This window comes from Choloepus didactylus, chromosome X, assembly GCF_015220235.1.
Source record: "Choloepus didactylus isolate mChoDid1 chromosome X, mChoDid1.pri, whole genome shotgun sequence".
NCBI classification, from domain to species: domain Eukaryota; kingdom Metazoa; phylum Chordata; class Mammalia; order Pilosa; family Megalonychidae; genus Choloepus; species Choloepus didactylus.
In genome coordinates this window covers 2,268,710-2,286,654 of record NC_051334.1, presented here as the reverse complement: position 1 = coordinate 2,286,654, position 17,945 = coordinate 2,268,710, and the positions used below count along the sequence as shown (strand labels likewise).

Sequence of the window (17,945 nt, the reverse complement as noted above, 5' to 3'; positions counted from 1 at the left end):
ATTTATGATTGCTATTTCCTCTTGGTGGATTGACCCTTTTATTAATATATATTACCCTTTGTAACAGCTTTTCAGTTAAAGTCTATTTTGTCTGAAATTAGTATAGGTCCCCCAGCTCTCTTTTTGCTTACTATTTGCATAGATTATCTTTTTCCATCCTTTCATTTTCAACCTATTTGTGTCCTTGAGTGTAAGGTGAATTTCTTGTAAACCACATATAGTTGCATCATGCTTTTTATCCATTCTGCTAATCTGTGTCTACTGACTGGGGAGATTTATCTGTTTACATTTGGTGTTATTACTGTAAAGGCAGGACTTACCTAACCATTTCATCCATTGATTTTTTTATATATCTTCTATACTTTTTTCCTCTTTTTCCTTATTGTAGACTCCTTTTGTATACAGTTGATCTTTTGTGATGTAATTGATCCTCTTCTCATTTTCATTTCTATGCATTTTTTAAATACTTTTTTTTTTTTTTGGTTACCCTAGGGTTTGTATTACACAACCTAAGCCTGTAACCCACTATTTTGAAAAGATACCAACTTATCTTTTGAATTCTTACTTTTTGTTCTCACATTGTCTTCTTAATATCCTTTAGCTCCATATCCATATTTAGCATATTTCTATCCATATTTTCCTTCAATTCATTGAATTGATTTAGGAGATTTGTTTGAACTTCTTTGATTAGTTGTTCCAAAGTCTGTCTCCTCTGAAGTTTTAGTTTTTTCTTTGACTAAGCCCATATCTTCCTGTTTGTTACCATGGCTTGTGATTTTTGTTGAGGTCTAGGCATCTAGTTATTTTGATGGTGCTGACTCTGAAAGTCAGTTGCACCCTCTTTTTAGAGTTTTATTGTAGATTGGCTATGTACTAAGGCTCTTCTTTGATACTTGATCCAGCTTATACTGAAACTTTAGAGCAGCCTGTGTTTAACTGCTCAGATTTTCTTAGGTACTCTGCACCTGTTTCTTACCCTGGATATGCAGTGCTACTTTTAAGGTTGCCCTTTTATGTGCAATTGTTTCATCTCCAGGAGAAGCTTCCTTTCCTTTGTTCCTTTTCTGGGATTGCTGAGCTATTCTGTTTGCTTTTGTGCAGATTTTCCTCCTAGATTTGCTCAAATGCTCTCTTTCACTCAGTGCCCCTGTTCTAGTTTGCTAATGCTGCCATTATGCAAAACACCAGAAATGGATTGGCTTTTATAAAGGGGGTTTATTTGGTTACAAGGTTAGAGTCTTAAGGCCATAAAGTGTCCAAGGTAACGCATCAACAATCGGGTACCTTCACTGGAGGATGGCCAATGGCATCTCGAAAACCTCTGTTAGCTGGGAAGGCATGTGGCTGGCGTCTGCTCCAAAGTTCTAGTTTCAAAATGGCTTTCTCCCAGGACGTTCCTCTTTAGTCTGCAGCTCCTCTTCAAAATGTCACTCTCAGCTGCTCTTGGGGCATTTGTTCTCTCTTAGCTTCTCCGGAGTAAGAGTCTGCTTTCAACAGCCGTCTTCAAACTGTCTCTCATCTGCAGCTCCTCTCTCAGCTTCTGGGTGTTCTTCAAAGTGTCCCTCTTGGCTGTAGCAGCTTGCTCCTTCTGTCTGATCTTATATAGTGCTCCAGTAATTTAATTCAGACCCACCCTGAATGGGTGGGCCAACACCTCCATGGAAATTACCCAATCAGAGTCATCACCCACAGCTGGGTGGGGCACATCTCCATGGAAACACTCAGAGAATTACAATCTAATTAACACTGATAGTTCTGCCCACACAAGATTACATCAAAGAAAATGGCGTTTGGGAGGACATAATACATTCAAACTGGCACAGCCCCCTTACTATTATACTTTTTAGTCCTGGGTCCTGCCCTGCCTTATGGAAGTTTAGTTTTCCTTTTTATCCATGAAGCTTTTCTGCCTCTGGTAATTTCCACATTAGAATATCCCACTGCAGGGAGCCAGATGAGATCAATGTTCAAAACAGCCCCTTGTTTTTTTTTTTTTTTTTTTTTTTTAGTTGCTTCTGAGGGGAGACTTTTCGGGAGATGCCTGACATCAACTTGTTAATGATGTCACTCCAACTCCATCTATTGTTGCCTCTGGATCAGCATCACCCCTGTGACGTGTGCCACAGCTGCACAATGAGCTTCTCTGCTGGATCATAACCCAAGGCACACAAAAACACTGCCACTCAACCCATCGTCAAAAAGGGAAGTCTCTGATTCCACTGCACCTGTCCATCTGCTGGCCCATTTCTTTGCTCTTTACGAACATATTGAAAAAGAATTCTACTACGTCTTTCCTGCTTTTCTCTCTTGAACACATTTCTATCAGGATTTAGCCTCTACTGTTCCATGACAGTCCTCATCACGTCCATTAATTCCTTCACCTCTGGACGTCCAATGGCATCCTTTCTCGTTGTGATCTCCCAGAACCATTTCAAATGTGAAGACTCCCTCTTCTGTTAATCTTCTTTACTTAGCATCTTAGTTTTCTATTGCTGCTGTAACAAATTACTGCAGATTTAGGGGCTTAAAACAAACTCAGATTTATTGAACAGATCTGAAGATCAGAAGTCCAAATGGGATAGTATTTATTCTGAAAGCATCTGGGGTAGATTCTATTTTTTTGGTTTCCCAGCAACTAAAGGTTGCCGGCATTCCTTAGCTGGTGGCCCTCGTCTTTCTGAATTCTGCTTCTATCACCACATCTTCTCTGACTCACACCCTCCAGTGTCCCTATTATAAGGAGCTTTGTGGTTACATTGGCTCACCCAGATAATTCTGGATAATCACCCCATCATAAGCTCCTTAATTTAATCTACATCTGCAAAGTCCATTTTACCATGTAAATAACATAGTTCCAGGAAAGGGGGAAGAGGATCTGGAAATCTTTGGGGGTTATTATTTGGCCCCCCAGTTGTCCTCTTACTATAATGGCTACTCTTTGCTCATTACTTCTCATATCCGCAAGCTCTAAACATTGGAAGGCCACAGGCTTACGCCTTAGGAACTCTCATTTTTCTATGCTCATTACCTTAGAAATCCCACTCACTTTCTTGGACTTTGTACATTAAATGACAAGCAGCTCAGACATTAACCCCCAGACTCATCCCTTTCTGCCCACTCTCTATGTCTGCTTTCGTGCTTCAACACACCTTTCACACCTTACTATGCCCAACACAGATCTCCTGATTCCCTTACCTGTTCCTTCCATGATCTACCTTTGGCTGTTCCCAAAGCATGCTTCTAACTGATCAATACAAATGCCTTGGAGTTTTTGCATCACATTTTACCCCACGCATCCAATCCATCAGCAAATCCTGTTAGCTCCATATCATTATAAACCCAGAATTAACTCTATTTTCACCCCCACTGTGACTACTCTGGCCCAAGCTGACATTATTTCTCCCTGGATTACTGCAATAACCTTATAACTTCTTCTTCCTCATTGTCTCCCTAAACACAACAGACTGACAGATTAGTCCACTCCTGCCTGCCATAAACTTACTTCCTCTGGCTTCCTCTCTCACTGAGAAAAAGACAGATGTCCTAAAAAGCCTATGAGATTCAACTCACAATGACGATGGCGTCTCTGAGTCAGATCCTACTGTCCCTCATCTAAGGACTTGGCTGTCCCAGCCCTTTGCATGGGCTCTTCCCTTAGCCTGGGATGTTCTTCCCCCAGATAGATGCATGGTTCTCGAGCGTCACCTTTGCACCAATGCTTTCCCTATCTACTCCATCTAAAATTGCAGCACCTCATCCCCAATCCAGCACCACTCTCTCTAATTATTTCTCCATAGCCTGTATCATATCATCTCATATTACGCCACCTATATTATTTGTCGACTGGTTTTAACTCACTGGAATATACATGTTACCAATTCAGGGATTTTGTCTCCTTTGCCCACAGCATCCCCAACTGATAGCACCATGTGGCAAAGAATGAAGGAATAAATGGAACCTGCTATGATGCTGTCCTCTGCAAAGCTATCTTAATAACTGGAGAAAATGTGTCTTAACCTCTCCTAATTTAGAAACACAACTTCTCCCACCCCTCTTTTAATTCAGGGTTTTCTGCACAACCTTGTGTACATAATTTTGTTTGTCAAGTCATTTTAACTGAAAAATGCCTTATAATTTTTTATTGACAGTTATGGAGAGTTATACATCTTATGGTTAATGAATAAATTTACACTGTGGTTGGGTTAACATTGAGATAATGTTAATCCACACCTGACCAACGGATCAACATCAGGCTATCAGGTAGGTCCACAACCTGATCAACAAGGTCACCAACTTATATTGCTGAGCCTGCAAGGGTAAGATCAAATCCCCAGTCATGGCGAACTGGTTGTAGGAAAGTCTCATTTGGGTCCCTTTGTTGGCACTACGTCCTCAGCTGGGAGAAGCTACACGCCTTCAATTCTTAAACATGTAAATTGGGTTGGTACAATGGTTAGAAAACCCTGAAAGATGCGGACAGCACTGGATCTTGGCACTGAGTGGCATGTATTGATAAGCATTTAACTTGAAGGGTACAATAGTGGGACAGCCTGTTTGGGAGACAAGAGTCATTGCACAGAATTCTAGATAAATGATACAAAGGCTCATGTTTTCAGATATGTAAATGGTAAGAAAGAAACAAAGGCGATTGAAGGGTTTGCCTCTGGAGCAGGTTAAATAAATAATCTGGTACATTTTCATTTCAAAGCGCTGGTTGAAATTTCAAGGGAACATGCTCTCTAGATGAATCGAAGTCTGGAAATTAAAATCAAGTGAAAAAATAAATGGGACACACATGAATTGGAATGCCATCATCTTAGGGGAGAACATTGACTCCATGATAGAGGATAACTTCCGAATAAAGGACAACAAAATAGATATAGACCTTCAACAAGTAAGGAGAATTAATTAGTAATTTTTTAATTCCCATAAAGAAAAGCCCAAGATGAACTGGTTTTACTGGTGAATTGTATTAAATGTTTAAACAACTAAAACCAAACCTACTCAAACACTTCAAAAACTAGAAGAAGAAAGAACACTTTCCAACTCAGAATTACTCTTGATATCAAAACCATATGAAGACATCAAAAGGAAAAAGGACTAGAGTCCAATAGCTCTTATAAATGTACAAACTCTCAATAAAATACTGTCAAACTGAATCCTGCAAGCATAAAAAAGAGAATATGCCATGACCAAACTGGATTTATCCCAGCCATGTAAGATTAGTTTAACATTTTTTAAAAAATCAATTAATGTATACACCCTATCAAAAAAAGAAAGGAGAGTAAAACCACATGCTCATTTGCAAAAATAAATTCAAAGAGATCAGAGATGTAAATTACATAGCAAATACAAGAAAACTTTTGGAAGAAAATATAGGAATAAATTATTATGACATTGGGTTAATCAAAGACTTCTTACATACAACAACAAAAGCCCAAATGACCAAAGAAAAAATAGAAAAATTGGACTTCATCACAACTAAAAATATTTTTGCTTCAAAGGACATCATCAGGAAAGTGAAAAAACAACTCTTACAAAATAAAAAATAAAAAAAAACCCTCATACAATGGAAGGAAATATTTGCAAATCACATATCTGGTGGGAGACATGAATTCAGAATATGTTTCAAAATAGCAATGAAATAATAAAAAGTTAAATAACCCAATTTGAAAATCGGCAAAGAATCTGAATAAATATACATTTCTCCAGTGACAATTAACAAAATGGCCAGGAAGTACATGAAAAGATGTTCGATATCATTAGTTATTAGGGAAATGCAAATCAACACCACAAGATACCACTTCACACCCATTAGGAGAGACAGTATTTAAAAAAAAACCAAAATAAAGAAAATAAACACCGTGAGAAGGTGGGGCAATTAGAGCAATTGGAATCCACACTTTGCTGATGTGAATGTAAAATGTGTAACCCCTTTGGAAGTTCAGGAGTTCCTCAAAGAGTTAAACATAGAGTTATCATATGAACCAGAAATTCCACTCCTAGTTATTTGCCCAAGGTAAAAAAAAAAATAATAATAAAAAATTCTACACATACCTGATTGTCCATAGCAGCATTTTTCCTAATAGCTCATTTGAAACAACCCAAATGTCCCATATTGACTGAAACAACCCAAATGTCCCATATTGACTGACAAATAGATAAGCAAAATGTGATATCCATACCATGGAGAAATATTTGGCAATAAAAACAAAGAAGTTTTGATACACACTAAAACAGAGAGGAACCTTTGAAAACCTTATGTGAGAAAAAGAAACCATTCACAAAAGACCACAAATTGTGTGATCCATTTAAATGAATTTTAACTATAAAGAAAAGGCAAATCCATAGAGACAGAAAGTACAGTGGTTGTCTATGGCTGGAGGTTTTGGTGGGAGTAGACATGGGGTTTCTTTTTTGGATGATGAACATGTTCAAAAAGTAAACTGTGTTGATGGTGGCAAAACGTTGTGAATATACTAAAAGCCAGTGGACTGTGCACTTTAAATGTCAGTAAGATGTTTAAAAAATTACAAGCAATGAACAGCAGGAGTGAAGATAAGTCTTTTGGGTGAATTACATTTTAAAGATCCCAGGAAGATTTAAAAAGATGCAGATGCAATAAAAACTATCAGAAACATTTGAAGTGTCAAAGAAAATGTGTATGGCATACTAGTGACCTGCAAGAGAACAATTTTGGTGAAATATGACTGGAAGAGAGAAAGCCAGTTCACCAGGCATTAAGGGAGAAGAAATAGAGAGGGTATAATCAGACAGGTGGACACCACAGTAAAAATAAAGAAATAAATAAAGTAAAAAGGAGAGGTGGTGAAAAGTCATGCCCTGAAAATTCTTTTTTTCAAAAAGGGAAAACCCTATGGAAGGTTTTAGCAAAGAAGCATTAATGGAAACGTTGAATGATATTTCTTAAGAGGGGTAAAATATTCTAATGTCAAGCTTAGAAGGGAGAATTGGACAGAAATGAAGACAAAAGATACGTAAAGGGTAAGAAATACATTGAACAGAGATGGAGGTATCTCCCATGTGTTCAAAAGGTAGAAGAGGGAGTGAAAAATATATATTGGCTAGGTTTCTAAGTGGGAAAAGCAACCAGGGCATGAAAATATTTACTGGGATATTTGGTAAAGAGGCAGAGTTGACTTTGAATGTTAGAAAGCATTGATCCATCCAAACTGGAAACATTCCCTCATTCCATAAATCATTCTCTAAACTTCAGTACAAGCTTAATTTTATTGGGTAGAATTTTTAGTCCTTTTTCTGTGATATCATGTTTATAACAATGTGCTTATCCCACCCATTCATTTACGAACAGAGATATATAATATGACTTCTGTTACAGCTGGATGCTTATATATTTAATGCAATAAAAATTAGTGCATGCAATCTCAGTTAATGGAATCAATAGATCCTTGTGATTAATCTCCACGAAGCCCCTAACTCTTCCACATCAAAAGGAGGCAGTATCAAAGGAATGTTGCATTCTGATATTTTTATACTGCCAAGTGCAAAAAGCTTGACTCAAAAAGCCATTTATTATGTAATCAAAACAGATACTGTGCAAATAAATGACCTAACTTAGCTCATCAATGTATGAGGGTGTAACTTTATCTGAACCTATTTTTATATTGCTAAGTGAACGGAGGATCTGCCGTATCTGCATTCCATTTTGTTCTTTAAGAAATTCTCTTTGAAAGTTTGCCTTCCACCCTCTGAGGTTGATTTCCATACAACTCTTGACTGTTGGTGTGTGATGGGGTCAAATGGAGAGAGACAACAGAACAGAATACGCAGCAATGTCTGGTTCTGGGTACACTGAACTTATCTCCCCCAGAAAGCCAGTGTAGACAACATTCTACCTTTTCTGCACAAATCAACTAGTAGAAGTCCTGGCAATCACTACTGGCAGAGCTTGGCTTGTCCCATGAGCCCATCGGATATAGAATGTGACTACGACAGTTCATGTTTCGTGGAAAATTGAATGTTGTATTATAGGTTTGCAGACAAATGCCAGAAAAACACACACACACACACACACACAAAGCTGCAGGCCAGAATTTGTATAGTCATGCATTCTCTCAGTGTTTAAACTTCCCAAACAGATTGCCTTCTAGAGATTTTTTCATTGTCTGACTTGGAGGGACTAATTTCCTTGAACATGTCTAGGGAAGGAAGAAAAGGGACACAAGAAGCACATGGGTGTTTATCTTTTAGGGACGTGTAAAAACTATTTTGCTGACAAAATAATCACCAGGATTTTTAATTTCCAACTCACTTCAATCGACCTAATGGATTCTGGCTCCCAGTTTCATGCTTCTCCTTGTAACTCTGCTTTCCCCTTGGGCTCATGTCCTTCTTTTCATTTAGGGTAAAATGTTTTGTCTCCATGGAGACAGAGGCACCTCATCCCAATCAATAAACATGATCAACTCTTCGTACACAGGAAAAAATCAAAATGAAGAAAACATAGAGAAGACATAAAGCAATTTCTTCTTTTAGAATTAAGAATCCTAAGAGACCTAATTTTGAATGTCAAAATTTCCAGGAAAGAACCTTTTTTAGGTATACTCTATGTGATTGTTAACTCATGCTCAAATGACACCCTGGAAAATAACAACTGGAGTATATATATATTTACATAATAGATTCTGCTATTGAGTTTGCCTAAACATTTTGATTTCCCAAGATGGTAACACTCTAGAAAAGTACAAATCCAATGTCTTTGAAGAAATTCTGCATCATTTATAAATAGATCAAAGAGATGCACTGTAGCCTGTCACATTCCAGTCAACAGTTCTCTGTGCATTTTGGATTAAAGAAAAATATTTTTCTCTCTCTCTCTATCCTTCCTCTGATCTTATTCACACACCCACACACATACCCCAAATTCTTTGCATCCCTTAAGTTGCAGTTTGCTGGAGAGTTGACTTTCATCCTCGGCCCTCTGTCAGCTCAGGACAAAGTAGGCTCTTCGCTTTGTTGTTTCTATCCATGTTTCATAAAAGGTACCCTTCCCCATTATCGGGTCCCCATCCCACTTCAATGGTTTGCAGGCCTGCTCTCCATGTGCGCTGAGGTCCCAGAGGACAAAGCCTCCTTCCCTGATGTTCTCAGCCCTTGCTGTATCCAGTCAATGCCGTGGGCATTTTTAGCCACTAGGAGGCAAGTCAGGAAAGTCCAAGTAATGAACGATTCCCGAGAGCAAAACAGCCACAACCTGCCTGCTCCCACTCTTGTGGTTCATGAAAACAGGGCAACAGTAAGGATCAAATTGCAGTGCTTTAAGATTGTATAAATTACCCGGAAACCTAAACCTAACTCTTGGGTCAGAATAGCCAGCATCAAAGCCAAGCTCTGTTCTGGTTGTATCTGAGCCCATGGTCCCTCTCTCCAGCCAAGCACATCTCCAAGACACTCAGCGGCCAGCAGGACAACGAGCAAACCCAGGGCCTGTTTCCAGGCTGGCCGATGTCCTCTACCACCCGCCACCAAGAGTGTGTACTACTCCGTGAGCTGCCACCCTCTTCTTCCCCCTTGCATTTCCAGATGCTGGTTTTAAGTGATCACACTCAATAAATCTCCCCGGAATCCGTTCCCTCTCATGAGCCCCATGCTTCACTTCCCTGCTTTTGCCCATTTATTTTCTCTAAGTGCAACTGTTAACTGTTCCCCTCCCTGCCTACCATTTTACAGGGATTTCTTGCAGCTAAGTAAGGCATGGTTTTTCTTTTAAGACAGAGAAGGAAACTTTCCAAGTCAAAGTAGAAAATTTGCAGAGATTGAGTAAGGGAGTACCTGTGGCATTGTGTAGCAGGGCGAGAGAGAGGGGAGATGGCCAAGCCTGGTCACTGATACCAAGACATGGTGTCCTCGAAGGGGAGGACAAATGCTTTTCAGAGTTACAGATGCCCAAATGTGAGTTTCTGACTTTATAAATAAGCTGTCACATTTGCAATTTAAAAGAAAATCCTTAATAAAATACAAAAGAAAAGGAAACCAAAGGAAGGGGGGGGGGCTAGAAAAAAAACAGTGAAGATAACAAACTAATGAACAATATCTAACTCTTGGATGAGAATGAGCACTCCATGCAACCATATGGACAGTAGCTTGACTTTTCCAGCAGATGTATAAGATTTATTACAGGGGCCCACTAAATTCCCACTGATATAAAATGCTTGCACACAAATGCACAAACGTGGAATTCCGATTCTCAACCTTCAGTGGAACTTACAGATTCTCTCCTCTAATGGGTCCAAACTCCTTTGATTGAATGGGATCTTACATGGAACCAGGATATCAAATGAGTAATGGTGAGACAGCCCTGGCTAAAGCTGCAGAGTCGACTCAAAGCCCACCCCAACTCACCTCCATTTCACATGAAACCAAGATCCAGAGAAGAAGATCAGAGAAAAGAAAGCAACCCCACAGGCTGTGCAAATAGCATGAATGTAGCTCAAGCCATTCTAAGAAAAGCATCCTAAGAACTCAGAACATTGGTTCAAATGTTCTTCGTCCAATGCACAAAGACTGCCTTTATTTTAAACCTTTTCTTCCTCATATTCAAAATTATAATGTCAAAACAATGAAATAGGTTTATGCAATTAATGACCTTGATGAGAAAGACAACTTCAGAAAGCTATTTTGCAATCTTGTCTGAGATGAGAAATTTCAGGATGGCTACATACTGCAAAAATTAGCAGGGGTTCCCACCATTTTTTTTTTTTTTTAATCCTTGGAAGAGTCAATTATCTAAAGCTGTTGCAAACATTTCTTAAAACCATGAAATAGCTGTCTGGTGAGAATTCCCTTAAAGTCACCTTAGGTTTCAATGTTATTAACTCCCTTTACAGGCAAGAGGCAGAAAGCAGATAATGAAATCAGAACTGTTAGAAACCCATCTCTCTGACAAAACCTTAGCTCTATGGCACCAAGAAAAGCTTTACATGCCATTTGTCAGCATTCATGCCACCAAATCCACTGCGCACCATGGCAAAGTATAAAGAGTGATTTGATGGAAATGGTTCATCAGTTCAGGACTTGGTCTCAGTACAGTGAAAATACACTATAAGCATCTTACTGGAATTTTGTATCTAGATCAGCAATTAGAGTATCTGACAATTTTGGGGTAATTATATAACCTAAATCTGATGCTAAGGTCATATTCAGTTCCCTAAGTCATCCTATAGTTTAGCTAATTCCTATTTAACTTTGACGAGGCAAGAGGTGATATCTTAGTGGAAACAGTGAGGGATTTGGCTTCAGGGGGTCCTGGGTGCAAACCTCAGCTCTATCCTTTACGAACTGTACGATTTGAAAAGAATCCCAACTCCTCTGAGCGTTTTTTTCCTCATAGGTAAGATAAGGAGGATTAAGTAAGGTATCATCTGCAGCAGCCCCTGGCCAGCCACACTACAAGCTCCACTGAAGATAAAACATATATGCAGGATCTGTTTTGAAGAAACAATTATTTCAGCAAAAATGAGGCATCAGATAATAGGATAACCAAGAAGGTTCTCCAATACGGGCTACACTAAAATGGATATTTGAATGGAGATAGAATAAACCAACTGAAGTTGCAAAAACATGCAACTTGAAGAAATTCCTTGGGGCAGAGAACACAAATCAATAAGCTCTCACTGTCTCCTTCAGTAAGGGCCTTTCTCTTTTACATCAAAGTTCTTTGGATATTCATCATGAAAAAATTTAAAAGGAGGCAGATTTGATAGAACTCAAGTTATCGGATAGTGAGGGGCTTAGATTAAGAAGAGAGTATTGATGCATTGGTTCTTTCAGAGGTAATAAGAAATGGGTGTAGGAAGTTTCAGAAGAAAGCAAGTGCTGGTGGAGAAGAAAAGGCAAATACCCAGCTACGCTTTGGTACCTTCTCCTTCTTAAGCGTGTACAAGGCTTGAGGGCCTTGGTGAACTTCAAGTTCCCGAGTTTTCAGATTTACACACTCTCCTAAGGATAAAGGCATGCGGCAGAATAAATCTGAAATATGATTACATGAGGACAACTTCTTTGGAAATACAAATTTCTAAACTGAATGCCAGTTAAATCAATAACTCATAGGCAGGTATCAATAGTTACTTTATAGCTATGTCGATCCATCCCAGTTAACCTGGAACAATCTCAATGTATTAATAGCATATGAACCACACCCATTTTCTCTCTCCAAAGCATCCTGGATTGGACGTTATATGGTTCCTCTTTCAATGGCGAGCCACATTGTTTCAGATAGTTCTGATTAAGGAAAAAATTCAGATTTCAAGAAGCAACCATATAATTTTTTCTCATTAATTTTTTTCTAGAAATGTTGTGTAATTGTTATTGGGTAATTAAGGTGGTTCAGTTTACATGGTGGTATTTGGTGGATATTAGCCATTATATGTTAGGCTGGGATTGTATAAATACTGTAGTATCGTGTTAACTGTAGCATTAATACTATATCTGATGATGGTGAGTAGTATTAATACTGTGGTAACGCTGTGTTCACTGTGGCATTAGTACTATACCCGATAGTGGGTGGTATAAATACTGTAGTACCGTTGTGTTGGCTGTAGCATTAATACTATGCCTGATGGTGGTGGGTAGTATTAACACTGTAGCAACATTGTGTTCACTGTAGCATTAATACTATACCCAACGATGGGTGGTATAAATACTGTACTAACACTGTGTTTACTGTAGCATTAATACCATATCTGATAATAACAATGATTTCTACCATGCACTGGGTAGGCTCAGGTGGTAAGTTACAGCTTAGGGAAGTTCACATCCATGAACACATTAAACCTTTGCAAATATCCTTACTTAGGAGAGGTCACCATCACCATGTTTAGCTAAGGAAGAGAACCTGGAAAATGTACCTGACTTTTTCCCACTGTTTTACAGTAAATACAGAGTGGAGTGAGGATGCTAATTCAAGTCTTTCTCAACCTAAAATCTGTGCCCTTTTCAATCTAACATTCAGCTCACATTTTACATAATTCACCTTTTTTTCTTTTAACCACCTCTTTTCAGATAGGAAAACCCCATTTGCTACTCTGTAAAAATAAATAAATGAAAATTAAAATCTCAATATTTTTTCTTTTGTTGTATAGCAAAATGGACTTTGTTAGTTTATGGAGAAAAATTCAAACAGATACAAAATGTATCTATTATTACTAAAAAGCACTAACTGGGACGATCATCATAGCACATGGCATGCCATTTTATTCTATCATCTTTTTAAAATATCTGGAGGTCAAAATATTAAACAGTTTTCAAGACCAATGACAGTGATTTCCTCAAAGCAAACTGCGAACAGGGCCAAAGTTTTCAAGAAGACGATGATAAATTCAAGACCCACGATCAAGATAAACTAAATCACATTTAAAAATCTCTCCCACCTTCTAAAATCAGCAAAGTTGGCACATTTCACTCCTTCAAATAAAAGGGGGTCTGTAGGGTAGCTAGCTGGTCACAGCTCTTCCTCAGCTGCCATTTGCAGAATGTAAATAGCCTGGCATGGATATGCTAAATCACCTCTTTTATTTGCTCCCTGCCCCGTTAAGAGATCTGAGTTAGTTACCACGTTTTGCTTTTGTTTTGTTTTGTTAACTTTCAGGAGCAAAAAGGTAGACTTAAGATTTTTCAACAGGAGAAGTTCTAAAAGAATTTTTTTTTTTTTTACTTTTCCTAAAAACAGAATAAGATTGGCATAATTCTCACACAACTCGGTTGCAATTAATTCACCAATGGGCAACCCTGTTAAGAAATCACACTGCAGAGATGCTTAATACAATTCTGCTTTCCTCAAGCCACGGTTGTTTGAAATGACAGCCTTGTAAGTCAAATCCATGTATCACGCACACAGGGGAACATTTTTGAGGGGTCACCAATGCAACAGCTCGTTAATTGTCCATTGCTTCATTTAGAAAACTGTGCTCCGAAGGCTCTCCACAGCCTACTGCCACAGAGAAGTACACAGCTCTCATTGAAAGGGTCATGGGCAGCCACCTTACACGGTTTTTCCTCTCTCCACCTCTTTGTGAGAATGGACCTTTTGTAAAAGATAAAGAAATGCGCTTTCCTGTTTCAAACACTAGTAGCCAAACCAGCTAGCCAGAGACCTCTGAAAAATACTCAGAGGCCTGCAACCATTTCCATGCAAACTCATTTAAATTGTTCCACAAAGATCTAGCTCATAGAAATGACAACAACAAAAGAATGAAATAAGGTGCTTGACACTAAGGGTTGTTTTGCTTATTTTAGAGAAAACACGGACATGAAACTTAATCGTGCTTCAAATGCTACAACTTTGCCAGCATCTGGGGAAGTTTCGCAACTAACATCCCTAAATTAAAAACGCGTTTGTATAACATCGCCTCTGGGCATCTTTTGTAGGTTAATATTTTCATATATAAATGAATGAAAATGTTCAAAATAAAATTAAATATCAAGTTGGAATTAAAATATCCTTGGCAGGATTTACCTGTTTGGAGAAAATATTTTCAGCCTTATTTTTTGACACAGCTCAATTAGTTCATTTTATTTGTTTATATTTTACCATAACCACATTGTAGCAGAGACACCTCTCTCTTACAGCCACACTGTTAAAAATTCGATTTTATGCACTCATTAGATGCATTTTTTGTCTTGGAGACAATTTTTTTTTACATAAGCCTAGAAATGTTATTCATGAAATACACAACAGTAGACAAAACCACAAAAGGAAGTGAATCTTAAAATCTTACCCTCAGAATGTGTTCCCCATACACCCTCAGAATGTATTCGTTTCCAATAAACTAAGCACCAAAACAAAGTAGAGCAATATATTTACCCAGTGTTCTTTAATTGCAAATCATACAGTGAAATAAAGTTCAAATAAAAGATGTTTCACTGAACACAAATTCAATGGAAGTTTTTCATGATACAAAGTATGCCAATACTCAGTTAAAGAACTTGGCAAAATATTTTCCTATACATAATATATTAATGAATACACCTACACAATGTGAAAAGAAAGCTAATATCTATGGCTCTTACCAACTATTAAATGATCAAACATATGGTCATTATACAGGACTATGTCTACAAACAAAAATGAAACATTCATTTAGCCCAAAGAAAGAAAAGTGCTTTAAGGAAAATTTATTTTAAATTTGATGGCAAAATCTGCACTTACTTAAGGAGGGACTCAAGTTCAACAAAATTTTAAAAGAAGCACATGAATGAAAAACTGTAAGCTAGACTGTGCCACATGGAGATACTAAAAAGAATATAGCTATAACTGATTTTGCAGGAACAAACATATTCAGTGGCAAAAGTGAGCTCTGTAAAGTGGAATTTTTGAGGAAATAGAGTGATACCATTCGTGTGGAACAGCCTCATCAAATCACAACACATACTTTCATCATTGCCTCTTGCAACACTGTTGAAATGAGCTGAGTAATCACTTACCTAAAATTCCCAGCCTGTAGTTAATCGTTATCACGATGACATTCCCATAGCTTGCCAGAATGCTGCCATCGATCATATTCCCAGTTCCTTCCATGTAAGAACCACCGTGAATATACACCATTACTGGCTTCTTGCTGTTCTGATCGTGGATGTCTGGAAAAAAGATCAAGTAAGGAAAATACAGTAAAGAATCAAACTGGCTGATTCTAAATAAAGGGCAGACGTTCATTAATACCCCTACTTTCAAGTAGAAGAAACCACGTTGACGTCTATGCATTATATAAGCCTTTATAAGATTCCGTAAAGAAAATTGTCAATGTTGTCATAAATTCTACTTGTAGAAACAATATTTGGAGAAGCACACAAGCATTGTAATATGCAAGCTTGTGTACATTCTTAAATACTAAAAAATAAAGAACTTAAGAGAAATACTTTTTTCCTAAATATTGCTGAAACTCTTGAAGGGGATTTAAATTGGAGAAGCACAGGACATCCCATTACAAAATATATTTCCATCATCTAATTAAGTGCAAAATCAACTTCAAAATTATAATTGATTTTTAATGTAACTGTTATATTCAGTCAAAGGTGAGCATGTATAGAACCATCTTCAAATTAAAAATGGAAACATAAAAGCAATAGTAAACTACAAATTCTCAATGCAGGACAGATGATGACTAAACCAAATAAATGGCTAAAAATTAACACCACCACAGAAATGTGTTTTTAAAAAGTCCATGCAAGTATCTTTGTGTAATTACCCAACATATTTAAATGAAACAAAATTTAAAGATGTAATAAAAATGGTCAAATACTCCAAACTCAAGGTGAAATTATTTAAATACTTCATATTTTCACAATGATATGAAGCCAATGTATACTCTTAGTAACTATTTTTATTTTAGTTAACAAAGACACAAGAACAATATTTTGCAATGGTCTGTGACAGAAATTTGGGGGCAATCTATCAGGTGTGCTTTCTGAAAAGGCAAAGTAATGTTTAGCCTAATCAGCCATTTGTACCACTTTCAATATTTAAGAAGACTGATCTCAATTTTCTCTGGATAGATATTTGCAAATATCTTTAATAACTGTATGTTATCCAATTGAACCATGTATCCATGCAAAATTATTTTCATCTTTTCTCCAATAATTTTTTTCCCACCTAATTCACAGAGAGCTTTTAAAACTTTGAGCAAATAAACTAGCTTTGTTTTGAGAGTGGCTGTTAACAGAATGATTCAACATCACAATCTTTAACACGTTCGTTGGGTGCCAACAATAAGTTTACAGAAAGCAGGAGAACCCCCCAAATTCTACCATGCACTGTGTTCACTATAAAGTACAGAAAAAAGCGTTAAGCTTCCCACATGTCTGTTGATATTTAATCTACAGAAGTGTCTCCTATTATCTCACATGAAATTAAATTCTAGTGTGCAAGTGTTTTATTAACCCTTCTTTAAACATAAACTATGTGGAATTTTTTAACCATCTCCTAGCTGAATATGGAAGGCTTTTCCCCAAGATGTGCTCCCTCTTCTTGCTCCTTTTTTTGATCTAGGCCCTGATTTATTTTGCCATTACTGGCTGTTGGAAAAAAATTGTGGAAAAAACATAAGTAGAGATTTTAAATGCTTGCTTAAGGAGGTTCCTGGGAGAAAATATGAGATTAGTATCTCTTACCTTTAATGAAAAATAGAACATGGTTTTCTTGAACTTGAGGAAGTAATAACCACATGTCAAATTAATTCAAGGTAAAAATCACAGCTTATCAGTTATTAATGAAAATTAGACAGCATTTTAACTGTTCTAAAGTTGGATTGAGAGTGCTGTGAAAACAGATCCTAACTATCAAAAGGAAAAATACTAAAAGGAGAAAGCAGAGCAAGATGAAAATTATAACAGCAGGAAATACAAGAGAACAAGGAGATAATGGTTGGGATTTTTTTGTTTGTTTTGAATGCTGATAAAATGGCAGGCATTCTAAAGCTCTTACCCAAGGAGAGAAGGCAGTTGTGATATTCTAATGCCATCTTAAGAGCTAGCTGAGTCAAAGTCAGCCCTTTGAACTTAGGGCTCAGTAAAAACATAATGTTATGAAAAGACTAGGCTTGAAAGGAGTGTTGACAAAATTTCTTTTCTTGGAGAACACTTGATTTATGAAAAGAAATCGAAGAGAGAAGCAAAAACAGGCAATTGATTAAAAAAAAAAAGGCACTTTCAGGGAAGTTAAGCTGACAAGGATAACTCACCGCTCACTTCTTGGGTTTAAATTGCATTTCAACCACAGAACTAAAGGGTCATCGAAGGCCTTCATCATTTCAGGTAAAAACATGGATTTCCATGTATTTTGCTACCCAGATGGGGGGTAAAATGTGCTCTTATCCATCCTATAGAGCCTTCTCAACAAGCAAAGATTTATTTTAGTTTTTATTTTCCTTTTAAAAAACCATCTACTCTGCTGAAAGCCCAGAATACAATAG

The 17,945-nt window shown here is 37.4% G+C and overlaps 1 protein-coding gene across 6 annotated transcripts in view; it reads right to left on the bottom strand.

Annotated features, from left to right (window-relative positions):
- The window catches only part of LOC119523146 (neuroligin-4, X-linked), a 394,586-nt gene that overhangs the window by 125,112 nt on the left and 251,529 nt on the right, over positions 1 to 17,945 (bottom strand). For all 6 annotated transcript variants that reach the window (XM_037821928.1, XM_037821931.1, XM_037821930.1 and 3 more), the window contains exon 5: positions 15,463 to 15,615. In XM_037821928.1, the coding sequence (XP_037677856.1) occupies positions 15,463 to 15,615 (153 nt within the window). The remainder of the gene's footprint in view (positions 1 to 15,462; positions 15,616 to 17,945) is intronic.